The sequence below is a fragment of the Vipera berus genome (genome assembly GCF_964194415.1).
Source record: "Vipera berus genome assembly, chromosome: 1".
Lineage (NCBI taxonomy): Eukaryota > Metazoa > Chordata > Lepidosauria > Squamata > Viperidae > Vipera > Vipera berus.
Window position 1 is genome coordinate 30,522,789 of NC_138202.1, and position 26,172 is coordinate 30,548,960.

A 26,172-nucleotide genomic window follows, 5' to 3' on the forward strand; every position below is an offset into this window, starting at 1 on the left:
TTGTCTAAAAGATTGTATGTTAAAACAATTAGAATATGTGTAAACTAAAAATTGGATATATGTAAAAAAGTTATTTTCTATGTGATGGATAGGATAAAACTTGTCTTTTAATTTACAAATAGACAGTATATATGAAGGGAAAAAGGAAATATTTATGGTAGCAATTTGAAATCTGTACTAATGATATCTGTATGTAATTGAATTACTACTACCCATCTACCACGTTGCTTTTCAAATATGTGAATGTACCGTAATATCAGAAAATCAATAAAATTTGTATATATATAAAAAAGTGACAGAAAATACAGAGACATTGTGTGGAGATAAAATTTGTTCTGAATTAGGGGAACCAGCAGATTAAATGCTATTAAAAAAACCTGGGAATGCTAGAAAGGATATTTTAGAAATTTGTATCAGAATAATAGTGATACGTTGAAGATTAGAATTGAAATCAATGCTATACATGCATGGGGCCAAGAAAAGGCTGATGAAGTCATAAATGCTGTGGGAATGTTGAAAAATGCAACTATATGTGTTGATAGCATATCTGGAGAAATATTCAAGTATGCTTCTGGTTTGGGTTTGGTGTGATTGTGTGAATTCTTTAATTATTTTTTTGTAATTTGCTCCTATGTGCTATATTTTAATTTGTTGTTTCTATGTTGCTTTTTATTATTGTGAGTCACCCAGAGAGGGTTAGAGTTGGGAGGCATCAACACTGAATAATTTATGCAAAAAATACATCTATGCAGGATAATTGGAAGAATGCTGTTATTGTGCTTCTGTAGAAAGTTAACAAAAATGGAGTTAACCAGCAACTGCCTAATTTTGAGAATGAATCACTGTTTTGTATTATCTAAAGATATAACATGAAAATTTACTCATGCATTGGAAGTAAACAGAGGTAGACTTAGAATACCAGGCTTGAAATATGTTTGGGAGTCAGATTAAGGTAAACAGTTGAAACGAGTCTGATAGAACAACACAACAAATTTATGAAGATCTGGAGAATTTTTACCTGCTTCAGTGCAGGAATGCCAGTGATATAATTCCTATAAGAATTTCACATACAATATGTAACTAAGAGGTGTTGGAGATTTTGTAATCAAAAAGGGATTTTCCTCTAGCATTTTCCCCGAAAATAAGACCTGATCTTATATTTTTTTTGGCTTCCCAAAGAGGCACTAGGTCTTATTTTGGGGGCATGTCTTATTTTTTTTCATGTACAGGAGGCAGAGAGCACGGGGGCTGACGGGAGTGGGAACGCTACTACTGCCGGCCCCGCCCTCTCCGTCCCACCGTCTTGCTTGCCTGCGGCCGCAACAAATCAAACCCTCGGCACCAGTGGTGTAGCGTGGGGGGTGCAGGGGGGGCCGGCCGCACCGGGCGCAACATCTGGGGGGGCGCATTAGATGCATTTTACTTTAATTACATCAGTATTTTCATAACAAACAATACATATGCTTAGGGGGTAAGGGTTTCTTTAACTAATCTAGTGGAAGAGACTCGAGTGCTAAAATCCACGGGTTAGGGGGTGCAAATTACTTGCCTTGCCCTGGGTGCTGACAACCCACGCTACGCCACTGCTCGGCACGTCCTGGCCTCCGCCTTCCCTAACCTGCTGGCCCTGCTGCTACTGGGACACATCGGCTGCAGTGGACACCAAGCGGCTGCCCGTGCTGCTTCTGACTTCACAGGGGCTCTTCGCCCTTTGAACAATGGAATTTTGCACGAATATGGAAATAGAGTTTGGTTATTGAATGCATGAATGGTATTTGATGAAAGTAAAGCATGTGAGAAAATAAGTGGAATGCTCACATAATTTTTTAACATTGACTTAAGAGCAAGATAAATAAGTGTGATTTTTCCTTGCTTGTTTACTGTGTTGATGGACAAATGTATAAAAAAACCATGTGATGACAGATGTATGTTGATTGGGGGCATGAATGTGCGTGTACTGTTGTAACAGAGCATGCTTTGTTATTAGCTATGAACCCAGATGATTTGTAGCAAGTATTGAACAGAGGATATATGATGATCTGAAAATTAATTTAATAATGTGCTCGATTAGGAAAATGGACTGAATATTTGCAAGTAATGTGTTAATGGCAAAAACTTGGAATAAATAGACAAAATTTTACTAAAGATAGCAAAATGCAATGAAAATACTTGGATAGAAATATAGAAATAAGAATACCTGTTGCAAGGGATGAGTATTTGTCAAAGGAAGTAAAAATGGCTTTTTGTAGTTTGCTTCTACTTGCTTTGTTATATAGAGGTTCTTATTAGAACGGGTAACCATATAAATTTATTAAATAAGTTATAAGGAAATGAGAATTGAGTATTTCAGAGAAAAAGTAATGAACTTGGAATGGAATACTTAAAATATCCAGTTAAAACAAATTCAGATCAGGCATGATTAAGTGTTAAATGGATACAAAAGTTAATTCACTACAAAAGACGTTTGTTGGTGATATGGAGAGAATAAGTGTGAATTGAACTTTAAAATACATAAAGTAGAGCAAATGGGGAAGATGGAGAAAGTTGTGGCTGGATAACGTTTATTAACTCTTAAAAATGAGAGCAGTGAGAAGTCTAACAAGTCTTAACAAAAAATAAAATGTGAAATAGTGTATAGATATGATAGAAGCAAGGATGATTTGAAAGATTACATTTCTTTTTTTCTCTTGTAGCTTTAGTGTATTTTGTGTATCTGTTTTTATTATTCATATTACTTCAAACTCTTTCCCAAGGTCTGTATAATGTTGCTTGCCTTGAAATGGAGGAATATTGCTAGTGAAAATCCATAATGTATACTTAGCGCTCTTACTGTGCCTCTTATGGTTTCCTCCAGGTGTCAGTCTTGTATCATGTCTCAGGAGTAATCTCCTAATAACCTTCATAACAACAGTAAAGGCTTACTTGAAATCCTGCAGAAGATATTTGGTGATTGTGAAAATGCTGACTTTGAATTAGGTCTGCATTGATCCCCTTTTATACTGTAAAGTTAATTTTATTAGCTCAAGAATTTGAGCACCTGGCTTTTAATGGGGCTTCTTGGGACCGGAAGAGGGGTGTTATATATGTGTTGCATATGTATATAAAATTGAGTTAATAGAAATCGTTAAGAGTTCAGGTCCCTGAGAAATTCTGTGACATGAATTGAAAGCGTGTTGGATAGAAGATATGCAAGAACGGTACAACTTTTAAAATAAGCTCTCATACTAATATCTGTAAGACCAAGCTTCCTGCAAGCTACTGACAGCCAGGACAAGATGTGCTAAATGAACTGTGGAGTCAACAAGTGTATAAGATGTATAACTCCTCTACTTTGCATTTCCTTTAGCAGTGTTTTTCGATCTTGGCAACTTTTAAGGCATGTGGATTTCAACTCCCAGAATTCCCAGCCAGCATGGGAAAGTTGAAGTCCACACATTTTAAAGTTGCCAAGGTTGAAAAACACAAGAAAAAATTGCAGTATTATAAAATGAAAACCACATTCTGAAATTCCTGGGAATTTCAGGAGGATTGTTTTTTATGCTGATGAAAGTCTGGATTGACAGCTTGCATGAGTAATTGCAAATGGCCTAGAAATTAGTAAAATATATTTGCATATTCACATAGATATAGACGACCTGGAATAACTCTTGAAAGCAACTACATTAGCATAGAAAGAATATGGCTGCGTTAGTACTTCAAGAAGTACTTTGCTTCCTCTGATGTGCTTTGCAAAATATTTTTTTTAATCCTGTGCATACTCTCATAGGTTCTATGGAAGATTGTAAAATTTTCTTGAATAACAGGGAAATAACCCATCCTGACATATTTTTATCAAAAGCAACCTGAAGTAACACTCCACGAACATTTGTTCATATGAATATATGTGCTTGAGAGTGTAAGTTAGTTCAATGCAATATTGTAGTTTTTGGACCCAGTTTTTCAGAATTGGTTACCCACAGCTAATTGGTTATTTTCTTATTTCTGCCATGATTGCTCCTAACAATGCTGGTTTCCTAATGGTATCATACCAAAAAGATGGTTGAGCCATGTCAACTGCCCTGCTTTTTTCTCCCATCAGGCATGTAGCTCACTCTTGATTGGTCAGTGCAAGAAATAGGAATGCTGGACTTGATAAATCTGATCTATTAGTAAGATTGATAAAAGCAAAATCAGAAGTGGTAGAGACAAGGGTATTGAGAGAAGAGAAGAATTAAGGTCATATGGGAGTACAGAACAGGGTTGGTTACATTTTGGAAGGGTGTTAAACCCTTAAACATTACAGTAATTAGTGCATAGTATGCCTTTGAGAACTCTAATATGAATCTTTGAAATTGTTTTTGAGCTGCCTTTGTATACATATTATATATAAATAATATATGCAGCTTACTTACAAAAAATATATTGAGAACTTGAACTTTAGAGGCTGATAGAGATGCCCCCCCCCAAAAAGCAGCAGCAGCTTGAGGTTCATAATCACATAAGAGGAGCCTCAGAGTCTACGACTATTGATGTCTGATAGGTTGAAATACTTAGCAAAAGAGAGTCTGGGCAAGATGTACTGAAATGTTGCCATTAATATGTTATATTTGACAGCTTTTTCTTTTCTTTTTTCTTGTAGCAGCAGGAAAAACTCAAACTGTTGGAGGATTTCATGTCAACTTGGGAAAGGAGTCGCGGGCACAGACTTTGCAAAATGGTAACTTGTAATTCTTATTTTTATTTAGCCTTGCTAAAGAAAGCTATCCTAGAGCTAGATTTTATCCACTATGATTTTGGTGGGTGTATCAGAGAGGAAGTAGATATTTTTAGAGCATGGCTTATGCAATTCCCTTTAAATTGTGAATTGAGTTGGAAGAAATGTGTACTGAAAACCATAGTTGGCCCCAGCAAATAGTAATTAATGCAAGGAGAAAAGCAAGGCATATTTGACATCTCTGCCCTCATTGCTTGCAAATAAATTGTTTTAAATGTCAGATGTACTTTAATTCTAGGACTGAAACAATTTTTTTTCCAGTTCAGTATAGACCTAGTTTAGCTGAGTCATGAATCTTGATCTCTTGAATTCAAGTAGAATAATAATGTTTCAACAACAGATTGACAGAGGACAGCCGCACTCAGTAGCTTCACAATAAGAGTGTCTTTCCCAGGTGGTGGAGTGGGCCGTCTGAGGCCTTCCAGATGTTTTGGACTAATTCTTCATTCAGCGTGGTAAAGAATAGGAAGAATGTAAAGTGAAAAAAGACATAGAGGGCATCAGTTTGTCCCATTAGAAATGTAGTGCTGAAGCTGAGTATGTGTTGACCTGTTAATGCTTGGAATAAAAGACCATTTGTCCACTATAAACTAAAATGGTATGCGTGGTTCTATTCTTAAGCTCAGAAGGCCCTATGTGCTTGGTATTTTCTTATGCAGACTTTCTGCAGTGACATGCAATATGCTGTAGAAAAGAACAAAAGCAATCAGTTGGGTTAGGTTGGAGCTAAAAACTTGTTCTTGAATTTAGGCTGGAGAGGATTTTTCTTCAGTTCCTTTCTCTTCTTACATTTGAGAAGCTAGAGCTGTAAGCAGATGGTATTTGACTAGGCAGTCAGAAAGTCAGGCTTTTGTATTTAAATCAGATGTGGCTGATTCAGAGGCATCCCATTCCATCCCATCCCATTCCATTCCGTGGCTTTATATTACATTACATTCCAGTCATCGTTCATATGCAATTATTAAATGAACTGTCATACTTTTTATTTTGAATATGCCATGCATTATATTTAAAAGAAAATCTCATTACAGAAAATGAATGCTAGCTTTAAAATTCATAATTTTGCTTCAAATATTTCATTTTACTGTGCATTTAATATCAGTAAATCGCCTTTGCTGATACATTGTTCAGACTATTGCCTCTTACTTTTCTAATATAACATTGATGTTCTCATTAACTATTTCTAATAAGACCTATATGGTAATTTGCTTGATTTTTCTCTCATAAAACTAGGTATTTTTCTTTAATTACTTTTACTTGTGAGAGGAACCTTTGATTAATAATTCAGCAACACACATGTTTATTAAGTACATTTTTCATACCATCTCCTCTGTGATTTTTTTTAAAAGCAGATTTCAATTTGTATTGCTGAATCTGTATTAAAATCAAAGCAAGAACCTAGCAACAATAAATCATCACTACCTGTAGGACTACTACAGCATGTTTTATGTGACCTTGTTTTTAAATACCATTTGGAAACTACAGTTGACAGAAAATGCAACAACCCACTTGCTAATGGGTGCTAGACACTTGGAATATATTACATCTGTGCTGTGAGTCCTGCATTAGCTGTCAGTTGTTTTAAGAGCAATTTAAACTGTTGATTTTATGACTTGGTACTACCTGCAGGACTGCCTCCTTCAACTAGAATTAATAAGTCTGGTACAATCCACACATTAAAAAACTGTTGGGAGTCTTCCACTATTAAATGATCAGAAGAGCCAAAGTTGGGAGTAGATGCTTCTCCATTAAGGCTCCTGTGTCATAGAATAGCTTTTATCAATAGAGGTGAGGTTGTTTGCCTTCTGGAAGCAGGTTAAAATGGAGTTCTTACAGAGAGCCTTTTTAATGAGTGAAGATAGCACTTTAGAAGTTATTTTATATGCTTCAGTTTTAAGGTAACTTTAAATATTTGTTATGATTGCTTAATTGTATTTCTGTGTTATGTTTTCCATTGTAAATTGCTGAAAGTTACATGATTGCAGTGGTTTTAAAAATAAATCATACACAATAGAGAAGAATATTAAAGCATGTCAATCATTGACAGAAGCAGAATGGATTACTTCTAGTTTCATGTCTGTTAAAGTTGACTTCCTATGATTTCTATCATTTGTGAAAATAAAGAAGATTTTTAGGACACATTGGTATTATTTGGGAGTTTTATGGACTAACACAAGTCTACTCGCGATCTCAAGACGTTTTTGTTTGTACAAGCCGGCCTAGCCTGATGGGGATCGGTGGGGTTGTTTTATTTTTGGTGTCTTAATTTTATCTTGGGGTTTTTAGAATTGTATTCCTATTGTTTTAACTTGGGCAATCATTTAATCTCTTTTTAATGTTTGTATTTGGCATTTTATTCTGCCCTGTGAACCGCCCTGAGTCCTTAGGGAGAAGGGCGGTATATAAATATTATTAAATTAAATTAAATTAGTTGAACTGGAAATTTTCTTGTGGAACTCTTTGAGTGATGTTTATGGAGAATGTAAACTTTGATTTTGAGTCTTTGAATCTTTCCCTAGTGGTATGAAAGTCTCCTGTTTTTCAGTTCTGTACTCAGACACTGAAATATTACTCTTGCCATTTAGGGCATCCTCATGAAAAGGCAACCTCACAGAGGATCCTTTGTTTCAAAAATATATTTCTCAGGACTCCCATCAAAGGCTTCTAACCTACCAGAATGAATCCTGGAGCCTTGTTGTTTGGCTCTCTCATCTCCATCAACTTTTGCTCGCCCAATCCATGGCATTATTGAATGGGGTATTTGGATTTAATCAAATTTTGATTCACCAAACCATCACACCATAAATCAACAACAACAAGAACAACTTTTTCTTCAAAAAAGCATTTGAAAGAAAAAATGTTGACCCTGACTGCTCTGAGAATTGGGCTCCTCTTTTGGGTAAATCTGCAGCTGTCTTACTTCTCAGTGCATGATTGGTAATCTCTTTCACTTGAGGGAAAGGAATGTAGCCTTTTTAACATGCAACAAACTCATTTCTGGCTCACTGCCAGACAGTTTCTGAGAATTTTTTTCCAGCAATAAAAGCAGTGTGCTAGTAGATTGTGCAGGTGCTGAAAATGTTTTCTATTACCATATACAATGTTGGGGCATGTAAGGACATCCTTTTGGTTTCTGTGCACAATGTATTTGGCAGCCTCATTTTTTCCCACGCTTTGGCTAAGTGAACAATGATTGGAACTCTGAAAACACCTTTGTATTTTTTTTTTCTTATTAGCATTTGATTTTTTTTAAAGGTCATAATATGAGAACTTTGCATCCCACTCCTAGTGATATAAGTCCTATGTTGTCATGGGGAATTAAGGTCTTAAAGAAGAGTGGGTATCCTTCACATAAAAGTTATAGTTTAGAAACAATTCATTTTTTGAAGGATGAAGACAAATCCTCTAGTGCCCATTGTGGACAGGGACGATACAGTTATTAGATACATACATAGATAGTTGAGGATGTGATATGCATGTAGCTGGCATGGCAGTTTGCTATATCCAGTATGAAGGTCCTAGTGCTGATGGGAGTTAATTTTTTAAAAGACAATACTTTTTATTAAAAAATTTTACAGTGCTAAAAGATAATGCAAACTGAAGTCACAAGGAGGTCCTCACTTAACAATCTGTAATTCTCATTTAACAATGGCAAATGGGACTGCTAGGATTGTGGTCATTAAGCCATACAGTCATGTGACGTGCTTTAAAATCTCATTGCTGAGTGATGGAAATTCTGCTCTCAATTATTGTTGTTAAGCATGAACCACTTGTATATGGTTTACTTCTTTCCACATCCATTTGCCTCCATTCAAAACACCTAAATTGTTGTAATTTCTATCCCAATATTGCAAAAAATCCATAAAGGGTTTCCAAATTTTTATAACAATATTCTGTATTTTAACCCTGATCAAACTAGTTCACTCTGAATTCTTTATTTTTGCTTTGAAATATTAATCTTTAGTCCATCAAGTTGCTGTCATAGGATTGAATCTCTATGCAGACTTAGTGTCTTCCGCCTCAAAGATTGTTTCAAGGAGTTAGGAACTTTCTTTTGTAAATTCAAAAATACGTCTTTGCCCAAGTCCCTTTTCATCTCTTGATTTATCATTTCTGTTTCCACTCTGACTTTAAACTCCATTTTATAATGCTTAATTCCTTCATTTTCCAATATTTCTCCATCAGTTATGGTTTGTATTCCCACTTCATCCTATCTACCCATAAATTCTTCTATAGTTTATCTGTCACTTCTTTATACTCTTCCTCAAGAAATACATCTATGGGTGCAAAGATGATTGCTGTCAAATTTGTAATAAGTTTCTTTCCCAGACAATTCCAGTTGGTGATTCCGGTTTGTGATGATTGGGGAGGAGAGGTCCCACCTTTGGCCCTACTATGTGGGGTGTCACAGGGTTTGGTGTTTTCTCCTTTCCTAATTTTAACATCTATATGAGGCCGCTGAGTGAGTCTTGATACTCAATTACTCTGCCAAGCATTACAGTTGCACAACTCACTCCCCCTCCCCTGTTTTCATTACACCACAGCTGAAAAAAAAATAAATCTATTAAGTTTTCAAACCTAGTTGATATTGTAATATCACAGAGGTCTGGCATTTTCATAGGGATGTCTTTTCAGGCAGATCAGCTTGATTAACTTATTTGAAAGATATCAAAAAGTCACCATTTAGGTGGCACTCTGAATTTTTTTGTCAAATATGCCTATGTAAGAATAGCAATATCCTGGGGAAAGGATGCACTTATATTTATTAGTTGCATTACAGGTAGTCCTCAACTTACAACATTTGTGTAGTGACTGTTCAAAGGTATGACACTGAAAAAAGCAACTTATGACCACTTTTCACAGTTACAACTGTTGCAGCATTCCATGGTCACATGATCTAAATTCAGCCACTTGGCAACTGGCTCATATTTATGACAGCTGCAGTGTCCTGGGGTCATGTGATCACCTTTTGCAACCTTCTGATAAAGCAAAGTCAGTGCAGAATCTAGATTCACTTAACAGCCATGTTACTAACAGCTACAGTGATTCACTTAACAATTTTGGCAAGAAATATAAAATGGGACAAAATTTAGTTAACAACTGTTGCTTAGCAACAGAAATTTTGAGCTTAATTGTGGTTGTAAGTCAAGGTGTATTTATACTGTACTTCCATCTGATAGAATTTCTGTAAACAGATGCTTTTTTCCTTTTAGATATTGGATTGCATGATTTTTCTGTTTTTTTACATTCTGTAGGTCTTAGTTCACCTTTATGTTGTCATACTGATTAAGGAGAAAGACATTTGAAGGGAAGATAATTAAAAAGTAATCTTTAACTTATGTCTAGAGATCAGTAATTTAACACCATAAAAGATATTCCTCCCTCTTTCCTGTCCACATTTTATGCTGGAAATTACCAGGTATTCCAGTTTGATTCTCATAACATACCCACTAGCAGTTTTAATTCATATTATAATTTTTCTGAAATGTTGATTTTTTTTTCTCCTTACATGATACTGTGCTGCTTCAGGCTATGAAATCTCTTTCTCACACCCAGAGATTTACAAACCTTACGACGATGTTTTCACAGAAATAGTAAGTGCCAAAGGAAAGGTGCATGGTAAAATACATAGAAATAAGAGAAATCAAGTCTTCCAAAGTCCAGTAAGCTTGTCTTGAGAGCGAGTTCAAATCCCCACCATGAGTACAAGGGTCGAGCGAAATCTAAGGGTCCAAGCATCATAGTAGAGTTGTCAGCAGGTCCAGGTCCAGAGTCACAGTTACAAGACAAAAGACAAGGCACACAGAATCTAGGTTAACAAACAGTCAACCAAAGGGTTGAGCTTGCTGCTCTTCTTAAACAGAGGCAACCCCAGTGTTGCTCATTTGGAAGGGCGGGTTCCTTTCTTATGAGAAGCCTCACAGAGAATGCCTTTGCTCTGCTCTCCTCTCCACAAGTGAGCCTTGTCCTGGGGGAGCTGGCAGCTTAGTTTCCTCCTTTTTTGAGATCTGGTTACTGGTCAGGGTAGCCTCCTCTGTCTGCAGTTGCCCAGGGAGCAGTTTGACAATTGTGGCTTTTCCTTACCTCATTAATCATGTTGAAGAACAAGTGTAACAAAGAAAGTTTATTTTCAAACCTTTATTACTGTCAAGAGACCAGCATAAAGTGGGGAGTTGATAGTATATTTGCTAAGCTGCAAAGAATTTTAACCCATGTACCTCTTCAATTATATGGTTTCCAGGGACCTCAATACACAATATAGCTAAAGATCTTAGAAAAAAGCTTGGATATCTTTCAGAGGGGAGCGAATGTTCTATCAACTCCCCATTACATTGCCTCCAGAAAATCAAAGACCCAATAATAGAAGAAGATGATATTATTGTTTCATTCAATGCCGCAGCACTCTTGACATCTGTAGAGCCGGAACTAGTGAAAGAATCCATGGCAGCTGTACTACACAACACACCCGGCCTAACCAAAATGCACTAAGATTAGAATATCCAGAATCATGGATCTCATCAACTTCTTCCTTACTACCTACTTTCATATTATTTCCTTCTGAGGGACTTTTTTTGCCAGCCTTTTTGAGAGCAAAAATGCTGGGGCAGAGTCTCTCCGGCAGGAGGGGAACTGCAGCCCTGGGCTGAGAAAAGAAGTTTTCATTACAAAGATCCAAGCTTCTTTTTTTCCAGCTCAGTGCTACAGTTCCCTTCTGTGCACGGAGGGGAATTACCTGCATCTTTTCAGCAGGCAGTTCTTTTCATTCATCCATTTAATGAGCCATGTGGTTGCTTAAAATGACTGCATCTAGCAGAACCAGGATGTAGTCGTAAAGTCGAGTTAAGTCACATGGTGATCTGTTCTACAACAACCATAACGTATGAACATAAGTCCAGGTTTGGTTACAGAACTACCTGTATCATCAAAGAAACCCTAATTTTACAGTTTATTTCTTACATATGAATTGATCATGATTGGTGCTCGTTTCTTGTATTATGCATGAAATCAGTGCTAGGAATCATAAAGCAGTTTTTTATGCCATTAACATAAGAGCTTTTTTCCCTGTGGAGAATTAGATGTGTAGCCTCTGTATTGTCAAATTTAGTGGTAAATGGGGTTTGGTTGAAACTGTATTTAAAATATGTTAACGGCAGTATAAATACCCTTGAGGGAACTGTGTGTTTTATGTGATCTTAAATTTCATATATTTATGAATATTTTATAAAATATTAACTCTGTTGCTGAGCTATATTTCCTGAATAAATTTTAATTATGGGATAAGCAACCTAGTGGCCTCGATATATTGTGATCTACAACTATAATTCCTGACCACTACCCATGCAAATTATGACTTATAGGGAGTTAGAGTCCAAAACAGCTGGGGAACAGAACTCTGGTTACTTAGATCTTAATTCTACTAGAGCAAGTGGAACAATTTAAATACTTTGATTCATTTGTCCAGTAATAGAAATTAACTGTTACAGGTGATAACATCAGTGGAACTGACCAAGCTGTTATATTGTTTGGAGCACTAACTTAATGCCTCTAGCAAAAAAACCACATAGGCATTCCTACCCAAATACACCGTTCTGTTGATTATTATCTTACCTATGCTGCAATATGCTGCAATTTGGATTTTGCTTCAAGATGATTGAAAAACTCAGTGTTTTCCAAATGCACTGCTTGTGCTGAATATGTGTCAGCCATTTAATATAGAAGAGACTAGGAAACCAAAGTCAAGCATGCTAATAGTTTTATTATAAAATCGCAATAACAGTATCTTGCAATTCTGAATGTGCTTTCCCTTCCCTTCCTTTATTTTTGTGACAACTAGGTCTTACTTGAGATGCTTATTCAATTTATAACTCTGTTTCAGACTCTGATTTCTTTTATCTGATTGTTGTCTTGGTTGCAGCTCCTTCTGCTCACTGCAATATTAGAGGATTTAATCTATGGCAAAATACAAAATGAAACGGTTAAAAGAATGATGCTGCAACCAATGTACGATTGCTAATCAAACACCAAATATGGTGGTTTGGATATACATGTTGCTTGGCCCCATACCAATGTTCATATTGCTGGCCCAGTCATGTCCCAGCTGGAAAGTGATCAGCTTTAAAAAAAAAAAGGCCTTGGCTGAAACTTGTGGGAAAAGATCTAGGGAAATTTAACCTCAGTCTGATAGAAGTGAAACAAGAGGGCCACAGCAAACAAAATGGAGAAACATGCACATGATGTCAGTGAACCATAGTATGTATGGCCATATACTGATTTCACTGTGGGTTGTTACCAGATGTGAACTATGGTAAGGACTTCAAGATTAAGTGTCATGGCATGTTAAAACATTTATTTTGAAAGGCTTTGAATAATATATAGTGTCAGATCTGTATAAATCACACTGTATTTGAGTACTTTTTCTTCTTCTGTACAATTGTGTTTGAGTCTCAGAAACTGCCTAGACAAGTCCCTGCAGTTTTCTTGGCAAAGTTTTTTAGAAGTGATTTGCCATTGCCTGCTTCCTAGGGTTGTGAGAAAGTGACTGGTCCAAAGTGACCCAGCTGGTTTTCTGCCTAAAGTGAACTTAGAACTCTCAGTCTCCTGTTTCTAGCTTGATGCTTTCACCATTACACCAAATTGATTTTCTAACTAAGCCTGAAAGGAATTATCTGCAGACAGTGAACAGAATTCAGTATAGGTGAGTGAGAATATTGGTACTTTCTCCTTTATATTGAGAATTCTCCATCCATCCCTTGTCTGCCTGAAACACTTTAGTAAGATTATAGGGTAATAACTTTTATAAGCATATTTACAAAGCTAAGTAGCTGAATATCTGTATATTCCTAAAACTGTGCATGTATTTCTTCAGGGTAATGGTACGAAAACAAAAACATTAAATTGATAATATATTACATCTGGAATTTGCTCCATTATATAAGTATTCATTGCTTAATTGCCTAACATTCAAATGCTGGAAATAAGTTACATTTTAGAAGCTTGCATATAACTAAAAATATTGAAGAGAGGATATACTTTCTGTAATATTTGCATAATGTTATTACTATTGCAAGAGCAGCATCTTTTGAATGAGTTGTCGATGAATACAGAGAAGAGATGACAAAGAGATAACAAAGATGATTAGGGGCAGTTCTGAGCCACCATTTATGACAGAATAAAATAGAAAACAAAAAAGTGGATCATTGTGGGCTTCCCCTCAGTTGTTAAGAGTGCTGGAAAACTTGTTGAATCTCATTCCCCAAGTTACTTCCTGGGTTCTTAAGGAAAGATCTAAATTCAAAGCATGTAACTAAAATTAATTATGTTTGAAACAGGGAACAAAACTGAGACCACAGAGTCATATGTAGCTTCTCCAGACTCTGGAGTACAGATTCCAATCCCCTTTCAAAAGCTGCAGACAAAATCTGATTTACAATATGATCCGAACAGAAAACTATTAAATATATGAGGAGTAATTGCATTAACAAAACATTTTGAATCCAATCTGTTTGATGTACTCCCAAGCTAAAGTCACCATTCGAAGTGTAAAACAGACTGTTCCAGTGAATTGGGTAATGTTTCAAGGAGAAAATTTGACATAGAGGTAGACCTCGACTTATGAGCATTTGTTTAATGAGTATTCAAAGTTAAGATGGTGCTAAAAGAGGTCTGGAGGCTAAAGCATATAAGGAACAGTGCTGGCATTGGATATGTCTAGTTTAACGAAGAGAAGGACGAGGGGTGACATGATAGCAGTGTTCCAATATCTCAGGGGCTGCCACAAAGAAGAGGGAGTCAAGCTATTCTCCAAAGCACCTGAAGGCAGGACAAGAAGCAACGGATGGAAACTAATCAAGGAGAGCAGCAACCTAGAACTAAGGAGAAACTTCCTGACAGTTAGAACAATTAACCAGTGGAACAACCTGCCTCCAGAAGCTGTGAATGCTCCAACACTGGAAGTTTTTAAGTAGAGACTGGCCAGCCATTTGTCTGAAATGGTATAGGGTTTCCTGTGTGAGTAGGGAGTTGGACTAGGTGACCTCCAAGGTCCCTTCCAACATTATTATTTATTATTATTCTGAATGTCACAACTTTTCCATGTACGGTTTATGATCTTTGATAAAAATTTTACAGTTTCTGAATTAGCGTGAGGCAAGACCAGGAGACAGCAGGCACGGTTCTCAGACGTTTATTAAGGGGAAGCACCGGCTTAAAGACCCCGCCGGGACTCCCTGCTATTTATACACAAACTTGTACAAGCGATAACCAATAACAGTGCGGCGTTCTCCCGCCGCGTGGCAGCGGCCAGTCAGGCACGGCTAGCTGTTGACAGCCGCGAGCTGTCAACGTGCTGCTCCTTCGACCAGCTGGTAACATTTGACAGCTTGGTCGCTACTGCGCATGCGCAGCCCCCAGCAACCTGACAGCTGTCATTGAGCTGCGCCTGTGCGGCCGCTTTGACAGCTGTCAGAGTCAGCCGGTCGCCGTGCCTGCGTGGTGGTGAGCGGCAGCCCGTTTGACAGCTGTCAGCGGGCTGCCGCGTTTTCTCCTCATGAACTTGTGAGAGATGGGAACTTGTTTAAACACACAACAGTAACTGTTTAATACACAACACCCCTTCCCCCCCTTGCTTGGTTTGCAACATTTTGGCTCTGCTGGATCTCGGCGGTTCCTCCCTGCTTGTCTTTTGACCTGTTCCCTGCCCATTCGTAGTCAGCCAGGTACGCAGGAGCTTTTTTAGGTCTGGTGGAGCGGCGGAGGTTTCCTTCGGGCTGGTCCCCCTTTCCCCCATCAGGGAGAAGTGGAGGGTCTGGAGCTTCGAGGTCATCAGAGGGTGTGTGGCTGAGAGCCGGTGGGCTCGGGCTCTGCTGCGCTGGTGTCTGGCTTTGTAGCGGAGTGGGAAGAGGGTGAAGGGGAAGATTTTGGGGCCCCCTGGTCCTTAGCTGGTCTGCATGATGTCTGATGTGAGTCAGACGTGGCCTAGAGAGCTGTTGGAGATCCAGCTGATCCGAATCCGACCGGTTACGACTAAGGTCGTTCACGAGAACTTATCTCGCGGCGATGAGGGTGGCAAGGTCTAACCACTTTACCACCCTCATCGCGTCCGCAGATAATCTCCCGGCCGCCCTGTTTAGAGTAACTCGCTCTCTCCTTAATCGGGAGGTGAGGGAGGAACCCTTGCAGGGTCGAGCCGAGGAGTTTAGTTGATTTCTGTCGGACAAAATTGCTCGGATCCGGACCGGTCTGGACTCCGACTGGGCAGAGTCTGACGATGAGGATACGGGCAGCCTTGTCGATGTTATCTGGGAGGAGTTCGATCCTGTGACTCCTGAAGAAGTGGACAAGATCATGGGGAAGCTGAGCTCCACCACGTGTTTGTTGGACCCGTGTCCCTCCTGGCTGACGTACGCGGTTCGGGATGGGACACGAGGCTGGCTCCAGGCAGTGATTACTGCCTCTTTGAGTGAGGGTAGCTTTCCCGCTGCCTTGAAGGAGGCGGTGGTGAGACCCCTCCTCAAGAAGCCTGCCTTGGACCCAGCAATATTAAACAACTTTTGTCCGGTCTCCAACCTTCGCTTTCTGGCGAAGGTTGTTGAGAGCGTGGTGGCACAACAGCTCCCTTTGTTCTTGGATGAAGCTGATTATCTAGACCCGTACCAATCGGGCTTCAGGCCCGGGTACAGCACGGAGATGGCATTGGTCGCGCTGGTGAATGATCTCTGGCGGGCTCGGGACAGGGGTTGCTCCTCTGTCCTAGTCCTTTTAGACCTCTCAGCGGCTTTTGATACCATCGACCATGGTATCTTGCTGCGACGTCTCAGGGGGTTGGGAGTGGGAGGCACAGTTCTCCAGTGGTTCTCCTCCTACCTTCTGGGGCGTTCGCAGTCGGTGTTGGCAGGGGGGCAGAGGTCGACCTTGAGGCCTCTCATTTGTGGAGTCCCTCAGGGATCGGTCCTCTCGCCTCTCCTGTTCAACATCTACATGAAGCCGCTGGGCGAGATCATTCGTGGTTTTGGAGTTGGGTATCATCAGTATGCTGATGATACCCAGCTTTTTATTTCGACCCCAAACCACCCCAGTGATGCCCTTGATGTGATGTCCCGCTGCCTGGAGGTGGTCCGGGTCTGGATGGGGAGGAACAGGCTTCAGCTCAACCCTGACAAGACTGAGTGGCTGTTCGTGCCGGCATCCCGGGAAATTCCGATTATTCCATCTCTGGCCATGGGGGGTTGAGCTATTACCCCCCGTAGATAGGGCGCGCAACTTGGGGGTCCTTCTAGATTCACAGCTCTCTTTGGAAGAGCATATTGGAGCTGTGACTAGGGTGGCCTTTGCCCAGGTTCGCCTGGTGCGCCAGTTGCGACCCTATCTGGACCGGGATGCTTTGCGTACAGTCACTCATGCGCTCGTGACCTCTCGTCTAGACTACTGTAATGCTCTCTACATGGGGCTGCCCTTGAAGTCCACTCGGAGGCTCCAACTGGTGCAGAATGCAGCCGCGCGAGTTGTGCTGGGAGTTTCCCGATACTCCCATGTTACACCTTTGCTCCGCGAGCTGCATTGGCTGCCGGTTGCCCTCTGGGTGAGATTTAAGGTGTTGGTAATGACTTACAAAGCCCTACATGGCATGGGTCTGGATTACCTACGGCAACACCTGCGGCCGGCGTCAACTTCCCTCCGTCCAGTGCGCTCCCACAGAGAGGGCCTTCTCAGGGTGCCTCCGATCAAAGAATGCCGATTGGTGGCCCCCAGGGGGAGGGCGTTCTCTGTGGGCGCGCCAGACCTGTGGAACCGCTTGCCGGTTGAGCTCCGGATGGCCCCCGACCTTCGCTCCTTCCGGCGCGATCTAAAAACGTATTTATTTGAGCAATCTGACCTGGTTTGATGGGTTAGGGTTGGGGTTTTAATATGTTTTTAATTATTGTTTTAAATTTTACATTTGGGCATTATATTTAATCGTTTTTTAACTTTTGTATTCTGTTTTTATATTTATTGCCCTGTACACCGCCCTGAGTCCTTCGGGAGAAGGGCGGTATAAAAATATAATAAATAAATAAATAAATAAGTAGGAGACAGGGCCTGTTTGCTCCAACACAACGCCTTGAAGCCATTTGTCCCCTGTCCCATAGTTCCTGGCCCAGATGAGTTGCCCAGGAGGGAAGGTCCTTGGCTGTGAGGGGTGTTCGGCTTCTGCGGCTGCCCTGTCTGGGTGTAGTCTGTCTAGCTTTGTAACCAGCCGGCAGCCCCAGCGGAGTTCGGCTGGTGATTTTCCGGTGGTGGAGCAGGGGGTGGAATGTTGAGCCAGGAGAAATTGGGCCAGCCTGCAGTGGCAGTCTCTGGAGATGATTTTCCTTAGGGAGTCCTTGGTGGCCTTCACCATAACTTCTGCAAGGCCGTTCGAGGATGGATGGAAGGGAGAAGACGTGGTGTGCCTAATTGAGTTGTCCCTGGTTAAAATCTGGAAGTCACGAGAGGTAAATTGGGGCCCATTGTCGGAGACTAGGACGTCGGGTAACCTGTGAGTGGCAAAAACCCTCCTCAAACCCCTGATTGTGGCGGCAGAGGTTGTGCTGGAGACGGGGATGACCTCCATCCATTTAGAAAAACTCGTCTATGATAAGGAAATTCTGGCCCTGAAAGGGGCCGGCATAGTCGATGTGTACCCTGGACCAGGGGTTTCTAGTCACCTCCCACTTATGGACGGGAGCCTGTGGCGGGGGGGGGGTCTCATTTGTTGGCACATGTAGCAGCCGGCTACGTGTTTCTCAATGTCCTTATCCAGGCCCGGCCACCAGAAGTAGCTGCGGGCAAGTGCCTTCATTTTGATGACACCAGGGTGGCCGTCATGGAGTGAGTGCAGCGCTTGGGGTCTGTGGGGGTCCGGAATGATGACCCGACTACCCCAAAGGACGCAGCTCAGGTGTGCAGACAGTTCATGCCATCTGACATAGAAAGCTTGGAATTCTGGCCCGGGACAGCTGGATTGCCAACCTGTCATGACCCAGGCAAGTACTCTGCCCAGGACCTTGTCCTTGCTAGTTGCTGAGGCAATGTCCTTAGCTGACAGGGGGCGATCTGGCAATTCTTGGATTGCTAGGATGTGGCCGGCTGGTGCTGGGTCTGAGTCCAGAGTGGGCAGGGGCAGCCTGCTTAGCCCGTCTGCGTGGCCCATTTGCTTCCCGGGCTTGTGTTCAAGCCTGAAAGAATATGCTGCCAAGAATGTGGTCCACCGCAGCATTCTTGGGGATAGGATTTGGGGTGTTAGCCTGTCCCACGTGAAGAGCCCTAGCAGGGGTTTGTGATCTGTGAAGATCGTAAAGGGGCGGCCGTATAGATAGTCGTGAAATTTTTTCACGCTTGCTACGATTGCTAGGGCTTCTTTGTCAATTTGAGCGTAATTTCGCTCTGCCCTGGAAAGAGTCCTAGAATAGTACGCGACAGGAGATTGAGTCCCGTCCGTGTGTAGGTGGCTCAGAACTGCCCCTATTCCATAAGGAGAGGCATCGCAAGCTATACACAGGGGCATTTTTTTCTCTGTAATGGGTGACGGTGGACTTGCTGGATAGGAGTTGTTTTAATTTCTGGAAACTGTCATTATGGACCTGGGTCCACTGCCAAGGGGCTCCTTTGTCGAGCAGCCTATGTAGGGGCTCTGCGATGGTTGCCTTCTGAGGGAGGAAGACGTGGTAAAAGTTAAGGAGCCCCAAGAAGGCTTGTAGCTCCGTTTTGTTTTTTGGGGGTGGGGCCTCCTTGATAGCCTGAATTTTGGAATCTGTGGGATGGATTCCTTGAGCATCGATTCTGTAGCCCAGGAATTCGGTGGTTGGAACTCCTATGGAATATTTTTCCTTTTTTAGTTTAAGGCCAGCGGTGCGGAACCTATGCAGCACCTCTTGCAACCTTTCTGCCAGAATTCCCTCGGTCTCCCCCGCAATGAGCACATCATCAAAGTAAGGGCAGACCCCGGGAATTCCTTTGAGGGTTTTTTCCATGGCCTCCTGGAAAATGCCAGGTGCCACAGCAATGCCAAATTGCAGGTGGTTTACTTTGAATGCCCCGCGGTGAGTGACAATAGTTTGAGCGTCTGCTGTCTCTTTGGAGACCGGCAATTGCAAGAACGCGTGTGCCAAATCAAGCTTTGCGAAAATGGTGCCTGACTGGATAGCTGACAGGACATCTTTGACAGCTGGGACCGGGTAGGTGTGGGGGTTTAAAGCTCGGTTGAGGGTCGCTTTATAGTCTGCGCAAATACGGACCTCCCCGTTGGGCTTTACTGGGGTGACTATGGGGGTTTTCCATGTGCCTCCATCTGTCGGTTCTAACACCCCAAGTTTAACTAGTCTGTCTAGTTCCTCTTCGATTTTGGACTTGAGGGTGAAGGGGACCCTTCTAGCTTTTATCCTGACAGGCAGAATTTCAGGGTTCAGTTTTAGGTCTACCGGGGGTCCGCTGTACTTGCCTAGGGTCCCGTCAAACACGTCTGCATACTGGGAACTTGTTTAAACACACAACAGTAACTGTTTAATACACAACAGTTTCTTACTAATTTTCAAAAGAGGGTACACAACATGTTCTTAATGGCATTAATTACAGTATCATCCCCTTCTCCCCCAAAAGAGTCATGGATTATTTACCAAGCCTATTTTTTCACATGTCCCTAGGCCATCAAAGGAACCAGGATGGATCTAAATCTTCCTGGCCATTTCATCAGAATTCATAAACTGAAAAATAATCCTAGATGAGAGTACATCTACCTTGGGCAGATTTATTAGTAAAATGTTGTGCAAAAGCATCATGGTGCCTAGGTTACAGCTTTTTCTGTTACCCTTCTCAAGAAGGCTTTGCGTAATTTTAAATAAAGATGTCGGACAATATGCTGTGGAGTATTGCAAATTTTTCACTGTCCTTATCTGCATGGTGTGGGCTCAGATTTGAGTTCTTATGCTCACATTCTGTCTTTAGGCATTGTTCCTTTCCATTTCCTGAAGTTCTTCAGTAAGCCAAAGTGCCTCTGAATCCACAAAAAGGCTATTGAGGGCAATCTTATTAGATGCTTGACTGACCCTAACACTTGGCAGAATTATCTGCCAGGTTGCTGGGAAAATCCCTAAGAATCTTCTGGATTTATCAGGTGCCTGAGAGAAAATAGCTTTTGCTATCTTGGAGAGGTTTTGGGTGGTGACAAGGATCACTTGAACCAGGAAATGTTCCGACCATGGAAAAGGACTCAGTAATGTCCTCCATCTTCATATTATATAGCAACTGCTCCAAAGAAAAACTAGGTCAAATAGATTGCAGCTTATGAAAGTCAGTCCTAAAACTGCCTGGGATGGGTCTATAGTTTTCATGGTGACTATGAAATCCTGAACTTTGCCAGACTGGCAGATTGTGCAGGGTGCAGAGATTGAAATTCCCCAGCAGTAATAATAGAGGGAACTCGAACACCAGTATGGTGATCCTGCAAGCTCCAGAACAAGGACCTTGGTCAGAGCTAAGCTGTTGCTAATGATCATTGCAGTGTCCCCTTTCTTTCAGGCTGGTCTTGGTAACATATATCAAATCCTCTTGTTCATCTGTCCCCAAGTCATAGATGAACGTGGTTTTATTGACGGGGAGACTCAGTGCTTAGCAGCAACAACTGGAGAACAAATAGTTGTGGGAAAGTAATTTGAGTTTAATATTCCCTTTTCCATAAACAAATAAAACTTATATTTATGTACATTCTTTGTGAGAGTTGTTAGAATCTATCACAGAATTATTCAAAGAATAAAATACATTTTTCCCTTAGTTAAGTGCCGATTCTTATTCTCCATTTGCCTAGGGTTGTGTTTGTTTTTATAATTTTTATTTGAATCTGGATTTTATAATTTTTAAATTGTCTATTTTTATATTTGTTATTTGGTTGCTGTGTATCTCCCAAAGTCACATTTTGTGAGATGGACAGCTATATATAATTAATAAACTAGTAACAGTTATAATGATATTTAGTTGTGATTACTTTTATGTTCCATTGATTCCAGACAGTCTATCACTGTGGTGGCAAACCTATGGCACGCGTGCCACAGGTGGCATGCAGAGCTCTCTCTGTGGGCACGCACTGTCACCCCAGTCCTGAGCCTTCAGCTGGGTTTTATAAAACCTTTTTGCTTTAGGCCTTTGCCGCCATGTGCAAAAAAAAAGTTCAATCAATCAATCAATTTCAACTTCTCGTGGGAAAAAAAAAGATCTTGCAAAGTTGGAATTGATTGATTGAACTTTTTAGTCCCACCCAGTCTGCCGTTACCACCACAGCCATGCCCACCCAATGGGCCACACTCACCCAATGGACCACGCCCACCTGGCACCCAACAATACATAAGTGGGTTTTGGGTTGCAGTTTAGGTACTTGGTCTCTAAAAGGTTCACCATCACTGATCTATCATTTCAAGATAATATAAACTAGTCTAATAGCACAGCAAAGCCTGATAAACTAGTCCCCTTATCAGTATTTAAAAATATTACTTGTTACGGTTCATTTCATGAAAGAGCTTGCCAGAATAAAAAATCTTTTGAAATGGTGGCTAAACGATAGCAAAATGGAGAATTAGGAAACTTCATTGTTGAGGGAGATTCAGAAAACTATTTTTCCCCTTTTCTTTTTGAACTTTTCTTGGAGATTTATGAGCTTTTTAAAACTTGTTTCCATAACTGTTGTACATTTCCTGTAAATATGAACTGAAGCAAAGTTTTTGAAGTTGCAAGTTTAGGCAGCAGATGTGTCCTGAATGTGAGAACTAGAACTATTAACCCCCATTGATTTCACCACATCTTTGTTTCTTCCTGCATTGGACAGATGTACTTTATTTTAAGGTTCTGGCTGGAAACAGGAATATAGGAAATTCCCTTGTACAGAAGATTCACTTATTATTTTTATTTCTGAGATGGAGCCTATAGAGGTTCTGAAAGCTTTCTGCTACATAGAAATGATGCTATCTTATGTATTAGGTATTTACTTCACAGTATGGTAGCTTCTAGTAAAAATAATAATAATCTAAATAAAGAAATGGAACAGGAAATAGGTGACCTTGAAGAAATGGGACACCATGTTGCCTGATAGTTACTTACTTAACCTGGTGTAATCTAGATAGAGGTAGTCCTTGAGATAAGACAGCTCACTTAATGAACATTCAAAGTTACATTAGACACCCCAAAATTACATACAACCCTGTTTCAAAGTTAGAATGGCTGCAGCACCCCTGCTGTTATTTACTCTTACCCACAGGGATGTTGTAGTTCCCTTGACTCTTTCCCCAATCCCACCCCTGCCATGCCCATCACCCATTGCATTTACCTTTTGAAGCTCTCTGGTTCCCTACGTTAGGGAAGGAGGGCAGGCCACATGTCCCTGGGCCCTGTGGAGGCAGCCTGAACATGGTTGCTATTTTGATATGCCTGTTTGTGGGAGGGGACAAAATGGCAGCCTTCAGACAAACTGCTTTATTTTGCTACCTTAACAATGTCTGCACAGAGCTGCTGAAGCTTCTGAATGCTGCAGAAAGGATCTGCAGCACTGTGTAGACCTCGTTAAGGCAGCAAAATGAAGTTTGTCCCTGGGCCACACAGTGGCAATCTGAACTCAGCTTCCATTTTGTGGGTGGGATGAAATGCTGGCTATTTTTGGAACTGTGCTATGCATCTGCAGAAAGAAGCAATTCATCCCGGTGCCCTGGAAGGCCTTGGAGCTCTTCTAAAACTAAGTGAGGAGGAAGATGTTTGGACTGGTAGGGTGGGAATCTGGCCTAAAGATGGGAATGGAAAAAGAACTGTGGGGGACTCAAGGGGAAGGAAGCAGAGCATAGGGTGTCTTGGGATGTGTGGGGAAGGCCTTGGGAAGTAGGGCCAGGAGAACTAGGCCTGGGCCTGCGCTAGGCCTCCAAGGGCCTCCTCACTCCTGAGGTATCCCATGCTCCACTTAAAGACCTGGGCAATTGTTTAATGCTTCATTGGGGAGAATAGGAACAGGAGGGTCATTAGGTGAGATGCTTCACTAACGACCATCACAACATGTGACTGTAATGGCAATGTCCATTACAGTCATATTTCGAGGACTATCTGTATAATGGAATACAAGTTCCATAATCTTTAGTGAGTGGCTGGGAGGATAATGGGAATAGTGGTCCATGATACACCTAACAGTGTTGCTTTACAGGACACTGGACTTCACAGTGGCTATATTGTGCCAAGCTTCATGGATTCCATAGAAGATTTTAATGCACATTTTCCTTTTGTAATGGAAGTACACAAAGGAAACAACATATGTTGTTGGCACGTGCCTAACATTTCTTGAAATTTTGGCTAGAATTGTTGTGTGCATATGTGAAACTAAAAGCCACAGTGCTTATGGCCTTTCCATTTGGTGAGTGGAGAGAGCTTTGCGTTCTTTACCTTTGGCTTCGTTCCACACAAGTGGAAAGATATGCAGTTTTGTCCTGTTTATTGGCTGTTTGGAACAGATGGAATAGATATAGGTTCCCTTTTAAAGAGCTGAAGTCTATCTACTGTATTGAAAATTAAAAAAGGAAAATTGCTAGAGACCAATGTATTGCTGTACAGTCTGCATTCTTTTAGATATTGTTTATGCAAGAAAACCAGAGAGGGTCTACAGCCCTGCGCCTTTAAAGGACTATCTCCATTTACAAAAAATGTAGCTGAATTGATCAATTCAGAATTAATTTAAATTGAATCTCTGTCTGAAAGAGATGAGGAGTTAATTGCTCATTTAACTTCCAACAATCCTAAGTGATCAGTGGGAGAGATGGTGTGGTGTTCTAGTTAAGATGTTGGTCTGGTAAGAGGTTCTAATGCAGCCTTGTCCAGGAACCTGACTGATGACTTTGGATAGTCACTATTCTTTAGTCCAGCTTATCTGACGGGATTGTTATGGGGAAAAAGAGATCTTGTACTATGCTTAGATACATGCACATGTCAATTAAAATATTAAATTTAACAAAAAATATAGAGAAGCATAGATCAATCCCACTTTGATGTATAAGTTTATTTGATTGTAAGTTCTTTTCAATTCAATGGTTCTTTTAAATAAAGAAGCAATTTTAAATTTATCTCTTTCCCCCCAGGATGATGTACTCATTGGGATAGGGATTCTGCATGGAAAGCCAATTTTAGCCAGAGTTATCTTAGCAGTTTCATGCCTGGCTCTATGGAGAATAGCCCAGATTTCAGGCACAGAGAAACTGGAGACATCAGGAAAGAAGGCTGTTAGGAATTTTGATTGTATCGTTTTTTAAGATGTCTTGGATCTTTGCAAAGTAATAGTAATCTGTGAGCAATAAAGCATACATCCAAAAAGGCTGTATCAGTCTAGACTTCCTTTTGGCTTGAAAACTCCTTATAAACAGCAGATCAGGTTTGTTGTTGTTAGCTGCGAAGTCCTGTCCGACTCATCGCGACCCTATGGACAACGTTCCTCCAGGCCTTCCTGTCCTCTACCATCTTCTGTAGTCCATTTAAGCTCACGCCTACTGCTTCAGTGACTCCATCCAGCCACCTCATTCTCTGTCGTCCCCTTCTTCTATTACCCTCAATCTTTCCCAGCATTAGGCTCTTCTCCAGTGAGTCCTTCCTTCTCATTAGGTGGCCAAAGTATTTGAGTTTTAGCTTCAGGATCTGGCCTTCTAAAGAGCAGTCAGGGTTGATCTCCTCTAGGACTGACTGGTTTGATCGCCTTGCAGTCCAAGGGACTCGCAGGAGTCTTCTCCAGCACCATAGTTTAAAGGCCTCAATTCTTTGGCGCTCAGCCTTTTTTATGGTCCAGCTTTCACTGCCATACATTGCAACTGGGAAGACCATAGCCTTGACTATATGCACTTTTGTTGACACGGTGATGTCTCTGCTTTTTAGTGTGCTGTCTAGATTTGCCATTGCTTTCCTCCCCAGGAGCAAGCATCTTTTAATTTCTTGGCTACAGTCCCCATCTGCAGTGATCTTGGAGCCGAGGAAAATAAAATCTGTCACTACCTCCATTTCTTCCCCATCTATTTGCCAGGAATTGAGAGGGCCGGATGCCATGATCTTGGTTTTCTTAATGTTAAGTTTCAACCCAAGTTTTGCACTCTCCTTATTCACCCACAACAAGAGGCTCTTTAGTTCTTCTTCACTTTCTGCCATTAGAGTGGTATCATCTGCATATCTTAGGTTGTTGATATTTCTTCCGGCAATCTTAATTCTAACCTTTGATTCCTCTAACCCTGCCTTTCTCATGATGTGCTCTGCATATAAGTTAAATAGGTAGGGCGACAGTATACAGCCTTGCCGGACTCCTTTCCCAATTTTGAACCTATAAGTGGTTCTGTGTCCCGTTCTCACTGTTGCTTCTTGGCCCACATAGGTTTCTCAAGAGACAAATAAGATGGTCTGGTACTCCCATC

The 26,172-nt window shown here is 41.0% G+C and overlaps 1 protein-coding gene across 6 annotated transcripts in view; it reads left to right on the forward strand.

The window, feature by feature from the left end:
• The window catches only part of BRF1 (BRF1 general transcription factor IIIB subunit), a 219,917-nt gene that overhangs the window by 13,222 nt on the left and 180,523 nt on the right, over positions 1-26,172 (forward strand). For 5 of the 6 annotated variants that reach the window (XM_081313338.1, XM_081313342.1, XM_081313340.1 and 2 more), the window contains exon 2: positions 4,619-4,696. In XM_081313338.1, the coding sequence (XP_081169464.1) occupies positions 4,619-4,696 (78 nt within the window). The remainder of the gene's footprint in view (positions 1-4,618; positions 4,697-26,172) is intronic. The other variant, XM_081313339.1, reaches the window with a different exon arrangement.